The 21,009-nt window shown below is 35.4% G+C and overlaps 3 protein-coding genes across 5 annotated transcripts; 2 read left to right on the forward strand and 1 right to left on the reverse strand.

The window, feature by feature from the left end:
- Positions 1-1,201: 1,201 nt before the first annotated feature.
- Positions 1,202-3,275, forward strand: LOC118049002 (pumilio homolog 18). Its single transcript, XM_073412427.1, has one exon. The coding sequence runs from the start codon at positions 1,435-1,437 to the stop codon at positions 2,998-3,000; it is 1,566 nt and encodes a 521-aa protein (XP_073268528.1). The 5' UTR covers positions 1,202-1,434; the 3' UTR covers positions 3,001-3,275.
- Positions 3,276-4,657: 1,382 nt separating this feature from the next.
- LOC118049001 (protein PAT1 homolog) lies at positions 4,658-11,419 on the reverse strand. 3 transcript variants are annotated; one of them, XM_035058853.2, is made up of 5 exons: positions 11,040-11,419; positions 10,330-10,469; positions 9,255-9,311; positions 8,267-8,330; positions 4,658-7,418 (listed from the first exon to the last, which is right to left on the reverse strand). In XM_035058853.2, exons 1-5 carry the CDS (start codon positions 11,095-11,097, stop codon positions 5,344-5,346), a joined length of 2,394 nt encoding a protein of 797 aa, XP_034914744.1. In that variant the 5' UTR covers positions 11,098-11,419; the 3' UTR covers positions 4,658-5,343. The 3 variants fall into 3 exon arrangements, with proteins under 3 accessions (XP_034914744.1, XP_034914743.1, XP_034914747.1); XM_035058852.2 differs by having other exon boundaries at positions 10,330-10,472; XM_035058856.2 differs by lacking the exons at positions 10,330-10,469; positions 11,040-11,419 and adding an exon at positions 9,508-10,318.
- A 4,584-nt stretch (positions 11,420-16,003) lies between these two features.
- LOC118049000 (uncharacterized) lies at positions 16,004-20,387 on the forward strand. Its single transcript, XM_035058851.2, has 11 exons — positions 16,004-16,328; positions 16,527-16,715; positions 16,875-16,928; positions 17,478-17,588; positions 18,214-18,276; positions 18,383-18,637; positions 18,781-18,927; positions 19,007-19,034; positions 19,266-19,336; positions 19,813-19,872; positions 20,161-20,387. The coding sequence occupies exons 1-11, from the start codon at positions 16,089-16,091 to the stop codon at positions 20,227-20,229; spliced, it is 1,287 nt and encodes a 428-aa protein (XP_034914742.1). The 5' UTR covers positions 16,004-16,088; the 3' UTR covers positions 20,230-20,387.
- The last annotated feature ends 622 nt before the right edge of the window (positions 20,388-21,009 follow it).

Genomic DNA, 21,009 nt, shown 5'->3' on the forward strand with positions numbered 1-21,009 from the left:
TCGCTTGCTGTCAATAGCACTAGCAAGTAAATTAAACCTGAGCCGGTGAAAAGATCCACGAACAAGTGCATGTAAAGTTGTAGCTTTTGTTGAGAGTTCATGCCTCAGCTTTAAGAATATTAGCAAGATTTCCAGTTCCCAAATCATGGTAAAATCTAATAGCCTCAAATTGATTTCTTTTGGAGATAGATCCAAGTGAACATTATTCGCAACCCATTTCCTATTCAATGCACTCTCACCTGTGACAGGATTCAATATGCACAGACTAGGTTTATACCAAGCTGTTGAATCAGTCTCACGTAGACAAATCAAGCTGTCGTGTGCTTCGATCTCATACAAATACCTAAAAACTAATGCAGGAGATTTTGGAGAATATGAGCTCTAAGATGCGGATTTGTTAAAATTAGGTCACTTAGAATATCTAATAGCTATGTTTTGGATCATATAAAAGTCTAAACTCAAGAAGCAGCCGCGTCAAATGATTTTTTTTTTTTTTTTTTGAAGGATCATGCTGAAATTTTATCAAGTTTATAAGACTCTCAAATTAGATCTAAAAGATATTGTTTTTGAGTTTTTAGTATTTTTCTATATAATTTTGGTCTTTTTTTCTCTGTATTTCCTAGCTTTTTAGTTTTTCTTTCTTTCTTTTCAAATTATTTTTATCTCTCGATTATAAGTTATTTGTAGAATAATTTTGTACTGATAGAATATTATCCAGACTTTTTACCTTTTAGTGTAAGAATAACAATACATCTAGGGTTCATTCCTTATTTAATTAGTTCAAGCTACGTTAAGAAATGGTTGCCAAATCATAATCCAGGTGCTCAAAAAAACAATCATCATCGCGTCTCTCTCCATGAAGATTTCGCATATGGCACAGCAGAAGAATCATATTTGAAACAATGAAAGAAAAAAATACAGCATTATTATATATATCATATGAGCTCGATAAATTAATAACCTTAATTAAATAATAATTTTTATTATTAAAATGAATGTCCGGGTTAATTTACATGTACCTTAATTAATTTTACGGGTTCTGAAGTTAACGATCATGTAAGTCTTCAATGGTCCTGAGATTTGTGAGACTCAAACTGGTGATCTATAAAGAGCAAACTTAGAACCTGACTAATTAAACTACATTTCTAGTTAATATTTTTAGTCGGTTCAAATTTAAATAATATAATGATGAAGCCTAAAAAATATTAATTTATAGAGTTTAAACTGCTTGTTTATGATTTGATTTCTCTTAGAGCTTTACCAGCTAGTTTAGCAGAACCCAAATCCTAAAGATTAGCAGCTTATCCTTTCCGAATTCGGAATCATAGTTCCACAAGAAATAAAACCCTTCCCTTGACACACACGCGAAGAAGTACTCTTCTTTACAAACAAGGAATCCTAAACCAGCAAGGAATCCGAAACCAACAAGGAATAATGCACTCTCCTCTACCATGCCGCTCTATAAAACCAGGCGAGGCTTGTTTATTCGTATTTGTGTTTCTTTGTGTTCTAATTCTTGTATTCTTTTCGGTATCCTTTTTTTCGATGGAGACATCTTCAGGTCCTTCTTTCGAAAACCTTATGCTTTCTGTCGCCAATCTTTCCTTGACAGAAGGGAGAACTGGCACAAAAAACCGTCAGGGTTTTTCTCCAAGGAACTGCCTTTTGGCTGCTAATGGTGGTTCTTTACAAGGAATTCAAGAACCCAGGGTTAATGGGTTACCACGGTATCAGGCCGGGTTTGCGAATTCGACTCTAGTTCCACCGCCACTGTTTCCCGGAACTATCTGGGGATCAAACAGTTCGGGCAATGATGGATGGGATTTCCTAGGTTCAAGATTGCATTCCGGGGCAAAGAGATATGTTCCTATTTTAAACTCTCCGAGTGGTTCTGTCGTCGATGAGGGAGCAAGTAGTGTTGGTTCTAACACAGGACTAAGTGATTCCAGTGTGGTGAAGAATCAAGAAAAGCTTGACAACTTAAGGAACTTCATTTGTCTCCTTCAAGGAGATAGATTTGTCAACTATTGTTTAGACAAAGATGGTTCAAGAACACTTCATGTTTTATTGAGTTTGAGGGACCCGGAGATTACATGTCAGATATGCAAGAACGTTTTGGACATGTCATCAAGAGGAATCCCCATTTTTTTCGAGCTGATGCTTAATCAACACGGATGGCATGTCTTTTCTGAGGTAATTGATTCGTTGAATCATCAACAATTGAAATTGATTACATATGAGATAACCAAGGACTTGTCCGTTTTTACTGCATTGACATTACACACACACGGTTCGAACTTGATAAAGAAGGTCATTAGAACACTCACGAGATCACATTTGATTTCGTTCGTGACCAACAATCTGTGTGCTGCGTTTCTTCTGATCATGACCAATCGGATAGGTTCGTATGTTATATCGGAGTGCTTAAACCACCTGAGAGCTGAAGACAACGAGGCATTATATGAAGCAGCCATTAAATGGTGTCTTGATTTAGCAATAGACCATGAAGGATCCATAGCCGTAATCAGGGTCATTAACACCATCCAAGGTCTGCAAAGATATCGGCTCCTGAATATCCTATCTGAAAATGCAGTGTTCCTGTCGCAGGATCCGGAAGGGAACTATGTGATTCAGAAGGTCATGTCACTCAATATTCCTTTATTCACCCAAAAAGTATGTCGTCTCCTTATAGGCCATTATGAAACCATATCCTTGCAGAAAGGAGGCAGTCATATTGTCGAAAAATGCTTGGATACAGAGTGGAAGAGTTGGATAATTGAGAGTTTTCTAAGCAACACCAACACACTATTGCATGTTGCTAAAGATGAATTTGGTAATTATGTGATCCAGAAAGCACTGAAAGTCACCAAGAAATCAGGCAGTCCACTCTACCACAAACTTTTGTCGCGCCTGAAGCCGCATCTTAGCATTCTGCAGTCTGGATACGGAAGGAATGTCTTCAATTTGATCACCGGTGGACAGTCACTTAAGAAGGTGTAGTTTCATGCAGATCCTGTTTTGTTCTCATTATGTCTTCACTGTGCTACTTCATCCGTAAGAGTTAGCTGTCTCTTAGTGTTTGAAGAAGGGTCTTCGGGGAATTTGAGATGAGATTCCCCCCATCTTCTTCCTCTGTCCATTTTTTTAGGCAATCCTTTTTGTTGTTGTATTTACTTATCGTAATGTAATGTTGTTCTGCAGTCCAGAAGGGAAATATTAACATAAGCAAGTTAAATGGTTATTGTCTTTTTTTGTTTCTAAAAGCAACACCAAACCTTAATCCAATTACATTCGCCTCTCTTTCCTTATCATAATTCAGATTTGAACTCTTTATCACTTGATCATTCAAATTTTGATATCATCTATAAAAATAACATCATAATTCAAAAACTTAAATTATTAAGTGAGATTCTAAAAACACTTTATATTACTCTCGAACTTGGTATAGTGGCACAAGATAAAGTAGTGTTTTAAAGATGGAATAAGTTTAAAGGTAAATTATTCACAAAAGAAAAAATAGCTTCACTGATAGAAAGATTTGACGAGAAAAAAAACATAACAGAGGGATTTTGCATGAAGCAATTATTGCATGTTTTAGGCCTTACCTTATTTGCAAGCAATGTGTTCGAGTGGAATTTGAATAGAGAACGACTATTATCCAGCCTTGCATAGACTTCTCCTTCAGCACTATACCAACACAATTTTTCATTGCAAAATAATCGAATGTCCCCGTTTTCTTGGAATTCCACTTCTTTGACAAGACGAATTGAGCATAGAAAACATTAAATAAATCTATTTCTTGTACAGTTTTGGAGTGAATTTGAAGGACATGAGACATATCTTTTCAATCCTCATTGTCTCGTCTCTCCTTTTCTATTTTGAAATAGTAATCTTTTCTATTTTAAAATAATAATCAAACGTTACATGAATGTTGAAGACACATTGAGTTTTTTACGACAAGCATTTTAGTCCATAATTTTACCCTACAAGATTTAGATGATTATCTGTCTGTAACAGCAGAAATAATTTGGTGCTAATTAATCCAAGTGTGTGCAAGTCCAATTCAAAACCTTTTTCATTTTCAAGTGGTGGAAAGATAGTGCCCTCACCCTTAGGAGGATTTGACATGCCCATGGTAGGTTCATAGGTATAGTTGAACCAGTAACACGCAGACGCCATTGCATGAATTACCTAACTCGAACTTGTTCCTGGAAACATGGCTGCATATATAGATCAAGGGAGCATTGCTCATCGCAAATTTATAGGGTTTTCTTCAAGTTCAATAACAAAATCTAAGGTCCAAGCGAATAGACTGCCATAAGTTACAAAGACACCTGCACTTTTCACTCTCTTCTCTATTCAAAGCCATTGCAAAGTAATCCACAGTTACCAGCACAAGATGTTATATAGAATCCAAACCATCCAAAGGTTTCTACATCTATTCTTTTCCAAAACCAGAGCAGTGAAAAATAACCGCACTGTACAAGTCCTGAGACCAAAAGATTCATCATCACCCAATACAATAATGTTCGAACACAAACGTTGGTCAGCAACGATTGACAAAAAACATAGATCAGCAATGGCTAAAAAAAAAAGACCAAAAAAAATTTCTCTCCACAAATATCAAACATAGCACAGTAGAATAATTATAAGGGAATAGAAGAAACACATGCTGTATAGCATTAATGCAATATAAACGATAGTTATGAGAGAAACAACTGACGGTCAACCATCCATTGTTACAGGCAAACTTGGTAATTACTTGAAAAATTCAAACTCCATCGCCGCCTTATTCGACAACCATCAGCATCTGCTTGGCTTTATTGCCATTTACTACACAAGGATGTCACATAGCCCCTACCAGAACATGAAAATCACATCCACCCCACCTCCTTGATAATAAATAGTACAGGAAAGTGGGAAACCTCTTTGCAAACCCTGTACAAACTACCCCGCTACATCTCCATATCCAGAAACAGAGCATCAAAATAGGCTCTTGAGACAAAAAGGAACTAAAAGGACTGGAAAAATGACAAAAACCCAACACAATTCTACCACAACACAGGAGAGGCCTTGTACAAGCTTTGTCAGGGCAGTAGCATGGAATGGAATAGAAATGACAAAAAAATAAAACTAAATCCAAAAAGCTAAGCTGACTCTCATGAAAGATTGATCCCAAAGCCTCTGCTTCATTTAGTTCGTGTATTCTGAATTAGTTGTGGTGGGAGAACAAATTAAATGCATCCTTAAGATATTGCTGGTCCAACAATATCTGAGCTATATTCACTTGTACAGAACTGTGTTTCTTGGTGACCTGGTATCAGACTTCCTTGTAGTTTCATATTAACTCAGTACCACTTCAGATTTGATGTCACCACCATTACCACCAACCTGACCAACTAAGGAACGCTGGGAAAGATCATATAACAGCTTTTTCTGGTAGTCATTAGTGAGGGGAACACTTGCACGCAAGAGCTCCATAGGTAGTTCCCTCTTAATAGATTCAGCTGGATCTGAATCTGATAGAGAAGACTGCATAATTCCATCGTATTTATTTATGCAATATTTAATAAGCAGGCTAAAAAACTCATCAAATGAGGCCTTCCAAAGTGCCCCATTTGTCACATTGTAGTCGCTAGCATCATGAAGATCATTTAATAGTTCAGTTGCTCTCTCCAACACAGACAATAATATGAGGGATGCCCCATTTCCGGCTGAGCTTCCAAGGGGGCGAAGGGGCGGCTGCTCTGAGGAGCAAACCACAGCAGCAAGACAGGCACTGAGGGAACAAAGATCCATGCGACGAACACATAATGATACAGCCCTTGCAAGGTTATTTGTGGTTTCTGCAACTCCAATATCAAACAGGAGACCTCCAAACAAAAACCTTAAATGACGAAAAATGGCCATGCAGACAATCCGCATGAGATCACCACCCGGAAAAATAAGTTGAAGGTACCTTGCAAGGAGCTTCCGTCCCTTGGGAAGAGATACTAAACGCAAGAACACAAAATCATCCTTGGGAGCAAGTCCAACTGTGTGGCCATTCTTGCCGAGAGGGTCAACCAATTGCATGGATGCTGCCAGCCCTTCCAACAAGGCCTGCCTCCTGCGTCTCAACTGGGTTCCACCCTCATGGAACTGATTGAATTCTAGAAAACGATCAATATCATCTACATCAAGAAGAAGGCAAAGACCATCTTCAATTGTGACTCTAGCTGCAAGCATTGGCTCCTGTTCTAGGGGCTTCTCAGCAGAATTCTGCTCGGTATTACCACCACCAGTAGAATTTGGAGGTTCAACTTCAAGAAGAGGTCGAGGCCTACGAATCGAAGAGAAAGGAATTCTCCCAAGAGCATCGACCTGGAGAAAAGCATGCGGCTCAGCATTAGCTCGTGCTCGGGGAGGAAGATCCCTCAAGTGTGTTGGGCAGAAATGATGTCTGAGCTTTGCCCTGGCTGTTTTTTTTGAAAGGCAAGCCTGGTGATAATAGTCATCCACGTATGGGTCATTACTCTGTGTTGCAGCTAGCTGCATTCTGAGAATAGTTTCAATTTCATCAGTAGCCATATACTTGGATCTGAACTGCGGCCAGCCAATATCAAACTTCTGACCATTGACATCAAAGCCTTGTTGAGGATAACGCACCATTGGTCTAACTTTCTGAACTGATTTTGGTCTTTGATCTCTATCAGTCAGACCAAGCATTGTGTCAAAGTTGTTCGTCATTGGTGGGGATAAAGAGAGATGGGGATTGAACACTTGAGATTGCATGCCCAATAAATGGCCCGATGACGACTGAACTGGGGGGTGCAACCTATGCTGTTGTGACTGAAGTTGTGGGATCAACTGTGGAGGCATGATCCCATTCTGATGAGATAGTGGTGGTTGCAACATATTGGTCAAGCGGTTGGGATGATCTCCAGGATATAAGCCTGTATGGTTGACCCATTGGCTTGGTGGCCGGCTATTAGCAGAAAGACCAGAACTGAATTGAGGCAAATTCCCACCGTAATGTGGTGATCCATGATGTAAGCTGCTCAATGGAAGCTGAGAATTAGAGAAGGGGGATAATGCTATTTGGTGGCCACCAGCAAGATATTGAATATTTAGATGACTGCGGTTCGGTGAGGACTGTGGAGATTGGCCACCCAGGGGAGGATTTGAAGCGTAAGAAGATTTTGGCACAAGAATAGGTTCACTAGAGTAGTGTTGGTGGTGTGGTTGCTGCTGCTGCTGCTGCTGCTGCTGCTCAGGGTATGAAGTGGTTCGGTATAGATGCTTTGATTCTGCAAGGAGAGCAGTAGAAGAATATGGCTGCGACGACCATCTTGTGCCATCCTCAACGCCGTCAGGTAGCTGCTGGTCAAACCAATTAGGAAAATCCTCTCCCTTTGCCCATTCAGCAGCAGATGAACCTGGAAGGTTTTATCACAGATATTTCATTTATATTCATTTTTCACAGATCCAGAGTTGGAAAAATTGCCTATTTTTTTGTTTTGTTTTATAATTCACTACACAATTGAACACGGATTAAAAAAAAAAGGTGCAAGTACATCATCATAATAAAGAATTTCGAACTATCAATGCAGAACAAATGTCAAGCATATTGATTCTGTTCCGCCAAGTCCAGAATTCCAACTTGCCCAACAAGTAAACCTACGCCCTTTTTGGGCTAACTTTGAACTGCATTTAACTAGTCTATCATTAAATTTAAATGCAATTGATAAGACTGAAGGAACTCAAGTTAAAAAAATCACAAAGTATAACAATATTTGCCAATTAAAAATATCTGCCTGAAACATTCATGTAGAACTAGAATGAATACCAGTTACATTTCTTTTTAGTAATAAGTGGCATTGGTACATGTCTATTTCTTATTGCAACAAATTTCCATCTGGAACAAGATATTACCATCACCATCTCTATTCTGATGTTCAAACTGTCATACATTTGACAATAATATCTTGGTTGTAATTGAAGACACTAGTGTGGCAGAATAGAGTCACAATAAGGTATCCCAATTTCCCTACAACTTTATGATAGCCCACTTGTATGATTCTCAACTATGTGCAGCATTAACCCAAAAAATGTAAATCGCTTGACTTTAGCAACAATCATATCATTATAAAGTGATAAAGCATTGGAACAAACAGCACACCCAAAAAAAAAAATGGTGCTGCTGGGTAAAAAATACTACTATAAGTTCATGGATTGATTAATAAATTTCACATTAATAAAGTAAATTATACAATGGAATACTTACTTTCTCTGGAGCCCATATCACCAATTATCCCAGTGCTTCTCGGTTCATTGACACCCTTGTTCAACTGCAAAAAAAGAGCAATCAAGCATACCCAATTAAGCAAACTCATCATAATTTAATATTTTGAGATACTTCTTACACTGATAGAAAGATAAGAAACAGCCTGAATATGTGCTACAAGCCAATTAGACCCAAAGTAAACAAACTTGGTTACTTTTTCTTTCCCATCTTTTTCCACATTGATTACAATATGCACCAATTACACCTACTCCTACTCCTACTCCTACTCCTACTCCTTTACCAAATGGAGCTAAGGTCCGACAACTGAAAACTAACATCACTGTCATTTGCTTTATTTAAACTCAAACCATCTTCTAGAAAACAAAAGATTCTCCACATTGTTGAAGTATCAAAGCATAAAAAATTCAAGTAAACGCAAAGCATTTCAACTTTCCTTCACAGAAGACATTACTAATACACAAATTTGTTCAGAAGTAAAACAAGTTTTCCAATTGCTCTCCCTTTTTCCTCTCTGGATGGAGGCAGGTTGCTTTGGAGATACCATATATAAACTGATGTTGTGTGGTACTAAAATAAAAACTGATCCGTCATAGGAAATTCTCCTAAAGATAGATTCTCAAACATGTGGACTAATTTGAAAGGAGATAGAATGAAAAAAGAATCGCATGCATAAAGCAAGTTCTCACTTGTCAAAATCAGAAGCGGTTTAAGGACATATTAACTACATAGTTGCAACCTCAAATCCTACATAAAATGTGCCTAAATATCCAGCCTATTTGTTTGCTTCAACAGTGAGAAGGCCCTCAATACATGAATATAGATGGCTTTCTTCCTGCTTGTTAGCACATGCTGACATGAAAAGAATGATATATTAAAGATATTCTCCAATGCAACCTTATCAAATAAAGATCATATTATATACAACCTTCATAACATACGCAATAGTATGACTAAGTAGTGGGCTGACCTTTGAAAATGTAATTGCAAGATCATCAATGTCAGATAGAGATCGTAAAACCTCACCCTGCAAATAAGAAAGGAGCAGTTAGTGGCACCAACAGAATAGCTACTGCTTTTGAGACAGATATAACAGCCAATTTATACAAATCAATACAAATTCACACATTATTCTGAAGCTTAGGACCCAATACTGAAGAACACATCCCCCCTGCCTCCAAATTCTAAAAGAAGAACCACCAAGAAAATAGGATTGTTCGTACCTGCAGCCCCTCAATCATTATCCAATTTGAATCACATCCCTCAACTACCAAATCTTCTGATATAGTATTTGATCATGTTCCCAATAGTAATGTGGTAGGGAGTCCATTCCACAATTTCAACAACTGCTGCCGGTATGAAGTGCAGCAATAGCACAAGATGCCTCACTTTTGAACAGTGGCATAACAAAAGGTCAATGGAAGTGTTAAATGTCAGAACTCTAGGAGACTGAAGGATTTAAAGATTGATAATTGAGGGACCTGTCTCAAAATGAGTGATACTAGACAAAGCACTAAACAGAACTTAGAATCCTAATATTGACCCCCTTTGTTGATACTGCATTGGTAATTTCAAATGCTGCCAAAGTACAAAGAGCGACACTTGATACACCACAGAAGATCCTCATTCTTATCTTATGAACCACCTTTCATAGTTCACTCTGGTTCTTTCACAAGGGAAAAGAAAAAAAGACAGCAGAGCACCCATACTAAAATTGACGAACCACTTAGTTCCAGCATCCTCTCTGAAGCAATCTCCTCAATGAGTTAGAAGATCTGCTACACCAAAATAACCCTAAAGATGTGCTACGTTCATTTCTCTCTTTAACAAAATTCTTCTTTTATTCACAGAAAAAAAAAACAACAAAAACAAAAATTTACACCAATTTGGCAGACCTACATATCCACAACAAAATAGTGCGCTCCCCTAATTCTTCTAAAAAAAACATGTAAACGTTCCTAAGAACCAAAAAGATTGCATTTCCATGTAAATCAAATAATCAAATAAAAAGGATAGAAGATCTCAAGATGAAGGGAGGATGGAACCTCTTGTCTATCAAAGAGAAACTCTTCCTCTTCAAAATCAGCGGCAGGCAACTCCCCATCATCCTCCAACCCACCTAACTCAACTTCCTCAACATGATCTTTACCAAAGAATGCATATTGAGATGCATCAAATACAGCACCTTCTGCCCACAAAAAAAAAAAAAAAAAAAAAATCCGAGAGAGAAAACCAGGTCAATTCCAAGTAAAATGGCACCCGCTCCATGTCTAGAGAAGCTAAACTCATGTTACAAAACCCAAAATGCATCACACAAATAGATGGCAAGTGCTTAAACGAGAACGCAGTTACGATTTACACTAAGCTCGGCTTTGAAGCTAATTTTAACTAAAAAATGACAAGAAACGTTACCATATCAGCCATTAACATCAAAAGCAACAATAGAATTTGAAGAATCAAGGACCAACTCAACTATTTAAAGCTAAAACAACTGTTCCATTTAACTTCAAATATACCCATTAAATTCTACTAAGCTCAAAACAAAGCAGATCCTATTACACACCCAAAAAACAATTCTTACACAAATACAAAGCTAACCTACAATTTTTTAACGTTGACCCACAAAACCAAACAGCTTAAACAGACCATTTAGACAAAATCCCATGATGTTTTATTCTATTTTCTCGAGAAACAAACACAAAAAGAAACAAAACAGATCTTTACAAAATAAATAAATAAAACAACGAAAACAAACCTGTAGAGTTATCTCCAATCTTGGGAGCTTGTTCAATACTACCCCCATCCATCATCATCTACACTTTCTTCTGGGTTTTTTTTTTTTTTTTTTGAATCTTTAAACCCACAAAAACTGAAAACTTCAAAACCCTTAATCCAAACAAAATCCAAATCTCACAAAAGAAAGGCACTAAATTCTAAAAACCCTTTTGAGGGTTTTTTTTATTGAGAGAAGGATTTGTTTCTATACAGTGAAGAATTGGGTACTGCTTAGCCTACGATAATGATTCAAGCTGATTAAGCTATAAAGTTCTTTTTGGATTAGAAAGCAAGGAAGAGAGAAACCCTGGAGCGAAGGAGATGACGATCGATTAACATTAGAATATATTTTTTTTTATTATTATTTTTATTGCATATGAAAAGACCATACAAAGAGAGGTCGGTGAGTTTTTGTAAAACAAAAAAAAAAAATGGATTTCATATTTTTTTAAATTTAGTATTCGCATTGTATTTTAAAAAATGGTATTTTATCCGTATATAGAAATAGTTATGAATAATTCAAGTCAAGTGTATTTTATTTGAAAAAAATATTAAATTAATATTTATTTTAATAATTTTAATATATTGATGTTAAAAATAAAAAAAAAATTATTTAATTTATTTTAAAATTAAAATATTTTAAAAAAAATTTAATACACCATAATATCAAACCCGAACACCAACACTAAAATTATTTTAGTATAAAGAGAAAAAACTTATTTTGAAGTGTGATTACTTTTTAAAATGTTTTTTATTCAAGAAATGTATCAAAATAATATTTTTTTTATTTTTAAAAAAATTATTTTTGATATCAGTGTATCAAAATGATCTAAAAACACTAAAAAAATTAATTTGAAATAAAAAAATAAAAAAATTTTAATTTTTTTTAAAATATTTTTAAAATACAAAAATAAATAGAACTAAAAGCAAAGAACTTGAAATAAAGAGGCCTGAGGCATCTATTTACTTATTTTATTTAGGAAATGGGAGCCTAGAAGATGTGATTGGAGACTATTTATGTGTTAGGGCTATGAGTTTAGTGATAGAGATTGATTTATTGTCTGTATTATTCTTTTTTTAATGGGATATTTGGGAAGGTATATGCTATACGGAAATGAAATGAATGTAAATTTTTCTTCATCTTTTTTCATGAATGACATCCACTTGTGCAAAGGAATAAGCTTAGAGATTTTGATGTCATGGTTTAATAGTGTTTGAGCAATACATTCAGGCTATAATAGTAATTGATTATTTAGCCAGGTCTTGTTTATTATTGCAGTTAGCTAAAGCGGATAGTTGCAACAACAAACATGTATTTTTATTAATATGAGTATCTAGTCCAACTTGCGTATACATTAACTAATTCCATAAACCTTGAAGTTAACAACTATGTAAGCTTTTAGTGATCTTGAAATTTATGAGACTTAAACTGGTAATCTTTAAGGAGCAAATATAGAGTCTAACCAGGTAAACTACACTCCTCAATATTAACAACAAACATGTTCTAATATATATAATCAACTCCTATTGTTTTAGGAAATTTAGAATTGATAAATTCAGTTAAATTTATGTTGTTGAAAATTAAAAATGTATTTGAGTTATTGATGGTAAATAAAAAAATCCACTATTTTTTTTTTTTAATGGTAATCGTTTAAAGTTGCTATGGTTAACTAGCTTCTTTTCGTCGTGCTTCTATTAAGGGATATGAGCAATTATATGAAAATGGCTGGACTTAATCAACTAATGATACACCTAGCAAAGCAACACCATGTTGAAGAAAGGATGGCTTGATTGTTCAGCAACGGCTAAGAATTCCTTAAATATATTAATTTAATTCTTGATTTTAACTGTTAAGTTATATTTATATATTCGAGCTAAAATCTTGCTTCAGATAAAAGTTAAAAATATTAAATACTTGATTTTGGTTTAAAATTTACTAAATGAAGAAAACATGAAAAACAAGTGCCTTGAATAACTTTTTCTGGCCGATAGAAAATATGTTTTTACTGTTTAATTTTTACTCTAAAAAAACTTTTATTATTGATCTAGAGGAAGAAATTTGATAAAAATGCATGCCATAGTTATGTTTTCATGATAAATTCTTTGTCAAATAACATGTGTATTATTATTAAACCCAACTCTTCTTACTAGGTTAATTCAAGAAATTTATGATTAATTAATATAAATTAAGTTTCAATTTAAATTAAAAAAATAATTGATTTGACTAAACTCGGTTGATTTAATGGGTTGATATATGATATGATCAAACCTTATTTAAACTTGATCAAATCAATAATAAATATCTTTTAAAAAAAATTAAAATGACACTTATAAAAAAATATTAATTTAAATCAATCTAATTATATATAAGTTGATTTAGCGATGCAATAATTCAATAATCCACCCTTTTCAATTTACACAACAAACACCCTTCTAGTAGTTTTACGGTATTATTAGTTATTTTGAATCTCTTTTAAAAAAACAAAATGAGTAAGAGAAGGCTTCAAGCCTTTCGGCTAGACATGAAGAAGATGAAGGGGGCACCTTTTAATGTTGAATTGTGTAAGAATGTAAAAATAACAACAAGTGTGGGATCATAGAGGCTATGTGAACATGAAAAAAAATTTATGTGGTGCATGCTTTTGTGAAGTTTAATTTTGAATGTGTAAAATCTCAAGAATGAGTATGTAAATTTAAATGCACTGACAGAAAATATTTGTATGGTTCAAGAGGGACACCAAAAACAAGATTTTTTATTGGTGGAACTCACTCGACCGGAAAAAGAGATACGTAAAATCTCGTCTATAACTCATGAAGTTAAATCTGAGTTTCGGATTAATGATGAATGCTAAGAATGAAAGTAATGTGGATGAATCAGAAATATGATGTGAAGTTAATGTAATTGAGTTGCTTTCACAATGAGCGAAAGCCATTGTTAGGATTTTTATGAAATTTTGGGAAACTAATAAATTTGAGTTGCCTATGACTTAAAAAGTTGAATATGAATTTCAAATTAATTATGAATGCTAAACATGGAAGTAATGTGGATGAATCGTAAATATGATGTGAAGTTAATATAATTAAGTTGCTTTCACAATGAGCGAAAGCCAATGTTATGATTGTTTCTAAAGTTTTTCAGAAACCAGTGAATTTGAGTTGTTTTCATAATGAGCGAAAACTAGTGTTGGGATTGTTTTCAAAATTTTGAAAATCAATGAATTTGAGTTGTTTTCGCAATGAGTGAAAGCTAATATTGAGATTGATTCCAAAGCTTCAAAAACCAATAAATTTGAGTTGCTTCTAAAATGAGTGAAAATCAATGTTGAGATTATTTCTAAAGTTTTTGAAAATAAATAAATTTGAGTTGCTTTTGCAATGAGCGAAAATCAAGGTTAGGACCGTTACCACAAATATTGAAAAACTATGAAATTGTGGTGGTTATAAAAAAATAGAAAAACTAAATGTCTGGAATGTCTTCCCTATATTGAAAGTAAATAGGGGGAGAGATGGGTTGTTAATTGTTCATGTTCTAATTAATTTGCAAATGCATGTTTAAATGTCATGTGTATTTATTGTGAAGTTTAACCATCATTCATAAAAGCTTTTATAAGATTTGATAGGAATGATGAAAACTCTCATTATTGCTTGCACTTAAGCATTTTTATTATCGCTTGCACTTAAAAGTTCAACTATGTTTATAGCACGAAATTATGCTTAATTAATCTTTGTTGCAGGACCTTCACATATTGGTGGACCAAATAATTTCCGTGTATGCTTATAATATACTTCTGTCCCTCTCTCTCAAGATCAATATATATAAGTGATTTACACTTGAGGGTCTAGCTGCTGTGGTCAACTGCAAGTTGCCTTGCGAACTGTCCCGAGTTCGATTCTCAAAGAGTACCAGCCTGTCACCCCCGTGGTGTCTTACCTGCCCACTGGCTTGCAGGATGTTCAGTGGGCCCGGAGATTAGTCGTGGTGCGCGTAAGCTGGCCCGGACACCCCCCAATATATATATATATATATATATATAAGTGATTTAACAGCTTCCTTTCCTAGCATTTGTTTATAGTTATATTATTTTTTAAAAAAATATGATGTTGTTATCGAAAGCTTAAATGTATATATGAGTTTGAGATTGATTTGCGATCAAGATGATATAGAATGAGTTCTAAAGCAAGTGGCTCATGAGGTTATAAAAATTGTAAAATGAAAACAATTATCGATAACTTGGTATGTTTATTTATAGAAAAAACTTTGGTAAAATTTTATTAGAATTGGCTATTATCAAAGGAACATGATAATATATATAAATACAAAAACAAAAAAAATTAGCCATGAAAAGAAGTCACAAAGAAAATGCATTTTCAGCTTAATAATGTAAATTTATCATAGTATTTTCATATTTAATTTTTGTTTTTAGATTAATGGGAGTGTTCAGGCCAGTTTATATATATTTTGATTAATTTTACAAGCTCTAAAATTAATGACCATGTAAGTTTTCAGTAGCTCCGAGATTTATGGGATTTGAACTGATGATCTTTAAAAATCAAATTTAAAATCTGACCAATTAAACTACAACAGTACAACCACATGATTATATTTAATCTTTTTCTTACGGATGGTGGTGTTACAAATTAAGTCCCTAAGAGACATAGTGTGATAACAAAGGGTTTAAAATCTGCACAACAGGTCTCGAGTTCAAGTCAGGGTGTACATCTCTTGTAAGTGCTTAGGGTAACCGGAGTTTTATTCACTCACCTGGGCTCATAAAATATTTTTTTGATAGGTGAGGTTTCCTCAAATAATAAAAAAAAGTGTTACAAATTAAATTTTTTTGTTTTTTTTAAGGTACGTGTAATGAGTAAAACCTTTCTTCTTTTTTCCCCGAAGCTTTATCCAGGGTTTTTTTTTTTTTTTTTTTTTCAGAAAAAGAAAAGAAAAGAGGAAACGGTGAAAGGTTTTACATTCAGTGGCCACTTTTCCCTCTGTTTTCCTCACAGATAAACCCTTGTCTGTCTCTCTAAAATGGCAAGAGTAGCATGCAGCAACCTTGTACCTGCCTTGTCTCTTCTTCCAAAGAAATCAACATCATCATTTCCTCTGTGTAGAAACCATTCTTTCTTCACTAACAACGCCCAATTTACAGGGTTTTTTGGGATTGCCAATAGGCGGTTTTCCGCTTCTTCTGCAAAAATAAGCATGAGCTTGAAAGCTGGAATTGTTGGCCTTCCTAACGTTGGCAAATCCACTCTCTTCAATGCTGTTGTAAGCATCTCTACCACCCATTTTGCTAAATTTCTTTGATGGATAAAGAATTGTTCTTGCGGGCCTCTCTGCTAAGTATGTGAAGTAAAGTTTGAATATTTGAAGGGGTGGACTATGGTTTTTTGTGTTTATTATGTTTGCTGTTATTCTGGTGGTGTATGAAAACGTTTGATGTGGGATTGAATGGCATGTTTTCAGGTGGAGAATGGAAAAGCTCAAGCTGCTAATTTTCCGTTTTGTACAATAGAGCCGAATGTAGGGATTGTTGCTGTTCCAGATTCAAGACTCAATGTACTTTCTGAACTAAGCAAGTCTCAACGAGCCGTCCCGGCATCTATTGAATTTGTAGATATTGCTGGCCTTGTCAAGGGTGCCAGTCAAGGGGAGGTTGTTTGCTATTTCTTTTACTAGCATTGACTTATTTTGGAATTAATTGATTCGTTAGTCAAACCTTTTTGAGGAAAATAAATGGCTTTGTATTTGGACTTGAAGTTTGATTGTACAGTGTTGACCTGTATTCTTGCTATTTTGATTTATTTCTTGCAGGGGTTGGGTAACAAGTTCTTATCTCATATTCGAGAAGTTGATTCCATTCTTCAGGTTCATCCTTGTTCACATCTTTTTTCGTTTTTATGAGTTGCTCACATTGTTGCTCTTTTCTAGTTACTTATCATCACAGCATACTTGACAAAACTGCCTTTTCTTTGGGCTCTTTGGTGGTTTTGGTCTGGTGGTAAATCCCTTTCTCCCACCCCAAACAATCTTAGGCTGGAAGCTGGGCTTGCCTCCTTAAGAGGGTGGTGGCCCTTGAACTGAACCCTAATGTTTGCAGAACTGGCATTCTTAGGTATTCACATTTTGTTGTTTCCTTGAAGTTGGTGATGGTCTAATTCAACAAATGAATCGATAAACTAGATAAGGAAGCAGCAGGGGGGTTTTGGGGGTTGGGGGGCTGGCACTTTTCTATTTTATTTATCAGGATGTTTGTAGTCATCACTTGGCAGGATAATGACTTATTTATTTTAACTCACAAGTTTGAATGTCTACTGGAAAGCCTGCTTTTTTGCACAATCCTGAATACTGTTGCTGGGCAATAAGTAGCTACTATTGATGTGAAAGTGTATTAAAGGCCTATTCATTTTGGTTCAGGTTGTTCGCTGTTTTGATGATAATGACATTGTTCATGTAAATGGCAAGGTCGATCCTAAATCTGATATTGATGTAATCAACTTAGAGCTTGTTTTCTCAGACTTGGATCAGGTATGCTAAATAGAGCTAGAAAATTTGCTCCCTCAGCATTTTCATACCATTGTTTGCTTTAACTCTTTATTTGTGATGGTACTTTATAGACAGCAAAGTGCAAACTGATTTGAGATGTTAGAAGCTTGCGAAAGAGCAAGCTTATATACTAAGTATTTGAAATTTATGCGCTAAATTTGATATCACACCACATAGGATCCTGCGGTTAGGTAGAAGTTTAAAATCTCAATTTCCTTTGGTCAATGTTATACCCGTTGCTTCCTCATAAATACATAACCAGGTAGTTCTCTATCAATTAGCTGTTCATTTGCTGTGTTCAGATTTTTGGAAGTTTATACAAGGGCATACATTTAGTTTGGGGAGTATCTAAATCTCATGTATCTTGTCTTGTTTTACTTCATCGATGGTATTTGAAGTCTAAGGCATTATTTGGTGCAAAAATAAATCAGATAGGGTGCTCAGATGGGGTCTTATACTCTTGTTCTTCTGCGGTGCCTTTTTTCTTTTAATTGCATTTACTTGAAAGTTCCTTGTGAAGGTAACCTTTGTATGTTACTGTTAACATATGTTAATCATCATCAAATAAGCTGACAGAACTAATTTATGCATTTTACAAGAAATGCAGATTGAGAAAAGATTAGAGAAGCTCAAGAAAGGGAAGGCAAGGGATTCACAATCAAAACTCAAGGTAAAATAAGGTTTCTTTGCTTTCAATGCCTGTGCAAGCAGTCTGTCTTCTATATTTGCAATTTCAGATAGATACTATATAAACCAATCCAAGTTTCTTACTTCAGGAAGAGGCTGAAAAGTCTGCCTTGGAAAGGATTCAAGAGGCACTCATGGATGGAAAACCAGCACGATCTGTAGCATTAACAGATTTTGAGAAGGATGCAGTAAAGCATCTTTGCTTGCTTACTATGAAACCAGTCATATATGTGGCAAATGTTGCAGAATCTGAACTAGCTGATGCTGGAAATAATCCTTATGTCAAAGAAGTGATGAATCTTGCATCCGAGTTACAATCTGGACTAGTTACAATTTCTGCACAGGTACAGTGATGTCTTCTAGAAACCTTAGCCTCTATACATGTGTTCTGCTGTTTATTGCAGACCAGTATAACTTGTACAAGCTTTGAATTGTCATTTTCAATTGTTGCATGAAGCAGGTAACTTAAGGATGCTTATTATTGCAGGTTGAATCAGAGCTTACAGAACTGCCATTTGAAGAACGAAATGAATTTCTGAAATCACTTGGTGTTAGTGAAAGCGGCCTTGGAAACCTCATCACAGCAACATATAGCCTTTTGGGGTTGCGTACATACTTTACCTCTGGAGAGAAGGTGAATAGTTTGATAAAAAATTTTCATAATATATTATTTATGTTCATTATTTGAAGGAGTATTTTCTTATTTTCCACAGGAATCAAAAGCATGGACTATACATGCTGGTTAGTTTTGCTGTCTGCTGAACTTTCTTTAATTGAAACTGACTTGCTCAAGAAAATGTTTATATTTTGTTCTGCTTGAGTTACTTATTTGAGTCTTTTATATGTGGGATGTCTTGTATGCATTTTGTCATGAAGTAAAGCTGAATGGTCTGAAACCACCCAACCGATACCTCTTTACATCATCTCAGACTGTTATGACTGTTGCCTGAGTTTTTTTCCCTCTTGATTCAGGAATGACAGCACCTCAAGCTGCTGGAGTTATACATTCTGACTTTGAGAAGGGTTTTATTCGAGCTGAGACAGTAAGCATCTTAATTAGATTTTTTGGCTTTCTCTATTAATGTTCAGATTGTTGACTTTGTAGCCAAATATGGTTGTGAGAATTGTGTTTATGCAATTGTAAAATTAACTTGTTCACATCAATCCTTTATGTCTAAGAATATTGTTGGGATGTCTATCCCTCATTTGGGTGCCTTGGTAGTTCTTTTTCCCGGGCTTAAGCCTGCTCTCTCAACACCCCCTCCCTCTTCTGTTCAAAAAAAGAGAAAAAAAAAAAAAAGAATTGCTGAAGTGGTAGCAACGCAATGATCTTGAAGAGTAAACATGTGGTTTTTTCCTTCTTCATTGAAGTGTTCAGAATATATACCTTTTGCAATATTGGATTTTGTCATGGTATGCTCAAGCGACAAGCACAACTGTTGTTCTGTTATTGATGCTGCCATTGCTTGTCTGACCACTAGTTTTTACCTGACTAAGGTGAGTTTTTGTTTTATTATAGGTGTCTTATGATGATTTCGTGGCTGCTGGTTCGCTTGCTGCCGCGAGGGAAAAAGGACTTGTGAGTTTGTTGCTCTTCTGTGCACTTTAATATTCATTGAATAGTAACGAAGGATAGACACATCCTGGGAAGGACTGCCCTCATGTTTCTCCAGGCTTAAAGACAGATTGGGAGAATGAACACTCTCTATCTCTCTCCAACCCACCCCACACACTCACATCTACACACAAACTGGGGGGGCGGGGGGGTGTGGGAGATTACTTGTGAATCCTTTAGGTGCATGTAGTCTTATTTCAGGTTCCTTTCCTCTTGAAGATTCACTTACCTGCGCTTCTTTGACTTCTGCAGTTGAGATCTGAGGGCAAGGACTACATAGTTCAAGAAGGAGATGTAATGCTGTTTCGTTTCAACGTTTAACAGCCATTATACTAAAGATAAACACATCTTCTTGCTTTTCCAACAAAATTGGTGAACAATTCTGAATAGAGCTCAAGTGAAAGATAATGTTCATTTCTTGAAATCATCTTGAACTGGGGACGTATCTTGCATACAAAATGAAACACTTTCATTTTTTATCTGCTCATCCAAGCAAACCACAGAATTTTGGTTGAGTAAGCTGAGAGTACTCAGGACGAGTAGAATAGCTCATAATATATATAGAGTTGGTTCTGTCAAAGACAAAACTGATATGAGTTATTTTTTTATCATGTTCATCGAGACTTCACAGGTTTATGGATAAGTTGAGAGCAGAGCCTGTCTCATGTAAGGTGATTTGGACTTCTTTCATCCCAAGTATTGTTTGGATGGAATTTTCACATGCACTCTGCTTTGAACATTACACAAGAATAAGGTCTGGAAAATAGTCTTGACAGCAACTTGAGTACCCTCCTCAAGTGCCCGACAGAAGCCAGAAGATGCATTTTCTTGTTGATTTTGGGTTCCGAATCAAGACCCCGTTTGCTTCTTAGAGGAACAAATGAATTTGCATTTTATTTCTAGAGGTATCTACATGCTCTAGTTGGCTTGTACACAAGCTCTGCATCATAAGGTGCTGAAACTGGTGTCTGGCTTGTCATTATAAGAATACAATATATGCCGTGAGCCGGATTAAATATTTTAAAATGTAAAAAAGAATGCTAAGAATGTGGGGATTTTTTTTGGTAATATTATTAAACCTGAGTAAGCAGTAAAATCTTC

Source organism: Populus alba, chromosome 1 (assembly GCF_005239225.2).
Source record: "Populus alba chromosome 1, ASM523922v2, whole genome shotgun sequence".
Lineage (NCBI taxonomy): Eukaryota > Viridiplantae > Streptophyta > Magnoliopsida > Malpighiales > Salicaceae > Populus > Populus alba.

What these genes read in the sequence shown, in the direction of transcription:
- LOC118049002 (XM_073412427.1), top strand. Translation starts at nt 1,435, where the DNA reads ATGCACTCTCCTCTACCATGCCGCTCTATAAAACCAGGCGAGGCTTGT.
- LOC118049001 (XM_035058852.2), bottom strand. Translation starts at nt 11,097, where the DNA reads ATGATGATGGATGGGGGTAGTATTGAACAAGCTCCCAAGATTGGAGAT. An exon ending in GATTGGAGATAACTCTACAG is followed by an intron (nt 10,473 to 11,039) that starts GTTTGTTTTCGT and finishes TTTTGTGGGCAG; the next exon opens with AAGGTGCTGTATTTGATGCA. An exon ending in TGATATGGGCTCCAGAGAAA is followed by an intron (nt 7,419 to 8,266) that starts GTAAGTATTCCA and finishes AAAACCTTCCAG; the next exon opens with GTTCATCTGCTGCTGAATGG.
- LOC118049000 (XM_035058851.2), top strand. Translation starts at nt 16,089, where the DNA reads ATGGCAAGAGTAGCATGCAGCAACCTTGTACCTGCCTTGTCTCTTCTT. An exon ending in ATTCACAATCAAAACTCAAG is followed by an intron (nt 18,277 to 18,382) that starts GTAAAATAAGGT and finishes TTCTTACTTCAG; the next exon opens with GAAGAGGCTGAAAAGTCTGC. An exon ending in ACTTTACCTCTGGAGAGAAG is followed by an intron (nt 18,928 to 19,006) that starts GTGAATAGTTTG and finishes TATTTTCCACAG; the next exon opens with GAATCAAAAGCATGGACTAT.